The following is a 1,701-nucleotide window of genomic DNA, read 5'->3' as shown; positions in this document are numbered from 1 at the left end:
TCAAAAGTAGCACACTAAAGTGCCCATCTTGGATGGCGGTTTCAGCAACCGTCTCCTCTGGCCCTAATTCTGGCGATTGTACTATTGAAAACCTTTTCTGTGTTTAGGATGTTTACGGATGTCTCTTTTTCCACAGGGCAATATTACCTTACCGACGTATGAAACCACTACTGCCGCTTCTAATCCGGTAAGTTGTAGGCTCCTAGATTCCTCATCATTATTGTTACAAGGTCAGATGGGTTCTCAGTATTGATTATTATTAACGCCATAAACACAGACTTATCTCATCAGTACATTTCTCACCATCTTTCAGTAAAGTTTTTTTTTTCTCATTTGTGTTTCTTCCTTTTGAAGATCATTTGTGATGGCGAGACCAAACTTGGTCTCCTTCTTCAGTGCCAAGACCTTTTCGCCGACGTTACTTACGACGGGACCCCTGTCAGTGACGACTTGTATCAGGTTTCTGTAGGTGAGTTACCATTATTCCCCTGACCCCATTAAGCCAAAGGTTTCAGAAAAGAGTTGTTAAAACAGTGTGACAATAGTAGAATGATGACAAAAAATAAATGTAACATGGCAGACGGTAATGAGCTGATCCCGACCCACCTTCCCCGCCAGACTTCTGCACGTTCGACCTGTGCGCCATGACGCTGAGCCAAGCCACCCAGGAAGCGATAGACAACTGGAAAATCATAATGATTGGCATGCTGGCGAACACAATTGAAATCATCGTCCACACCCTCCGTACGCTTTTATTTCTGTTTGTTTCTTTTCCTCGGTGCATTTAGCATCTACTTTGTGGTGAAACACGGGAAGCAGAAAGTAAATGCTTCTGCACCATTCTATTTATCAGTTAAGGGATTATGTCTACTCATGTAGTGCCATGGTTTCGATTGTTAAGTATTAAGTTTATCAAGTTATTTTTTTAACTCGTATAATTATCCTTCTCATCATTCTCATTTTCATTTTTGTAACTGCACTTTACAATTCTTAGTATTCTTTTAATATATGCATGTGATGTATAAGTTAACCTCTACTTGTTCTAGTTTCTTACAAGGAATGTAATGTATTTGATACTTTTATGCTCATAGTAATGATTTGGAAAATCCGGGAAAATCTCTTTCGTCCTATTTCTGCTTCATCACGTGATATATTACATACTTGGTCTGATATATATTTAGGACTGTATATGTATAATAGACGACTGATTTTTTAATAACCATAGGAGTGGATTGATTGACTGACTAAATTAACCAACAACTAAAGTTCCAACACCGTGGGCGTGTGAAATTCTGGAAAATCGTAGATTCTCAGTGTTCAATACATTTATTTTTCGGTTTGACTGATTTGACCGCAATGAAGTTCCAAAAAAGTGAGCGTGTAGGATTCTAGAAAATCGTTTTCACTTCGTTATTCTCAATGCTTGATACATTTAGTTTTATTTATTTTTTGTATTTTTCATATATAATGCACATAAATGTTATTATATTAATGGACTTGTTTTCTTTTGACAGCAATTGAAGCCCCAACAAGTAAGTTTGTGAAGATTGGGAAAATCTTTCACATTATGTTAATGTTTTTTTTTATGTGATACATTTGTGAAACGTTATTTTTTCATATGTATAGTGTTTATTAATGACAACAATACCATCATGAGTTTTAGAAAATTTGAAAAAAATTTGCAGTTCTTTTTATGTCGTC

At 36.2% G+C, this 1,701-nt stretch overlaps 1 protein-coding gene across 1 annotated transcript in view; it reads left to right on the top strand.

Annotated features, from left to right (window-relative positions):
* Positions 1-1,701, top strand: part of LOC119592127 — a gene marked incomplete in the record, with an annotated part of 52,219 nt that overhangs the window by 44,643 nt on the left and 5,875 nt on the right. Inside the window, 4 exon segments of the mRNA XM_037940948.1 lie at positions 137-187; positions 355-469; positions 619-744; positions 1,515-1,532. Of these exon segments, the coding sequence (XP_037796876.1) occupies positions 137-187; positions 355-469; positions 619-744; positions 1,515-1,532 (310 nt within the window).

This window comes from Penaeus monodon, chromosome 29 (genome assembly GCF_015228065.2).
Source record: "Penaeus monodon isolate SGIC_2016 chromosome 29, NSTDA_Pmon_1, whole genome shotgun sequence".
Lineage (NCBI taxonomy): Eukaryota > Metazoa > Arthropoda > Malacostraca > Decapoda > Penaeidae > Penaeus > Penaeus monodon.
This window is presented reverse-complemented; position numbering and strand designations above follow the sequence as displayed.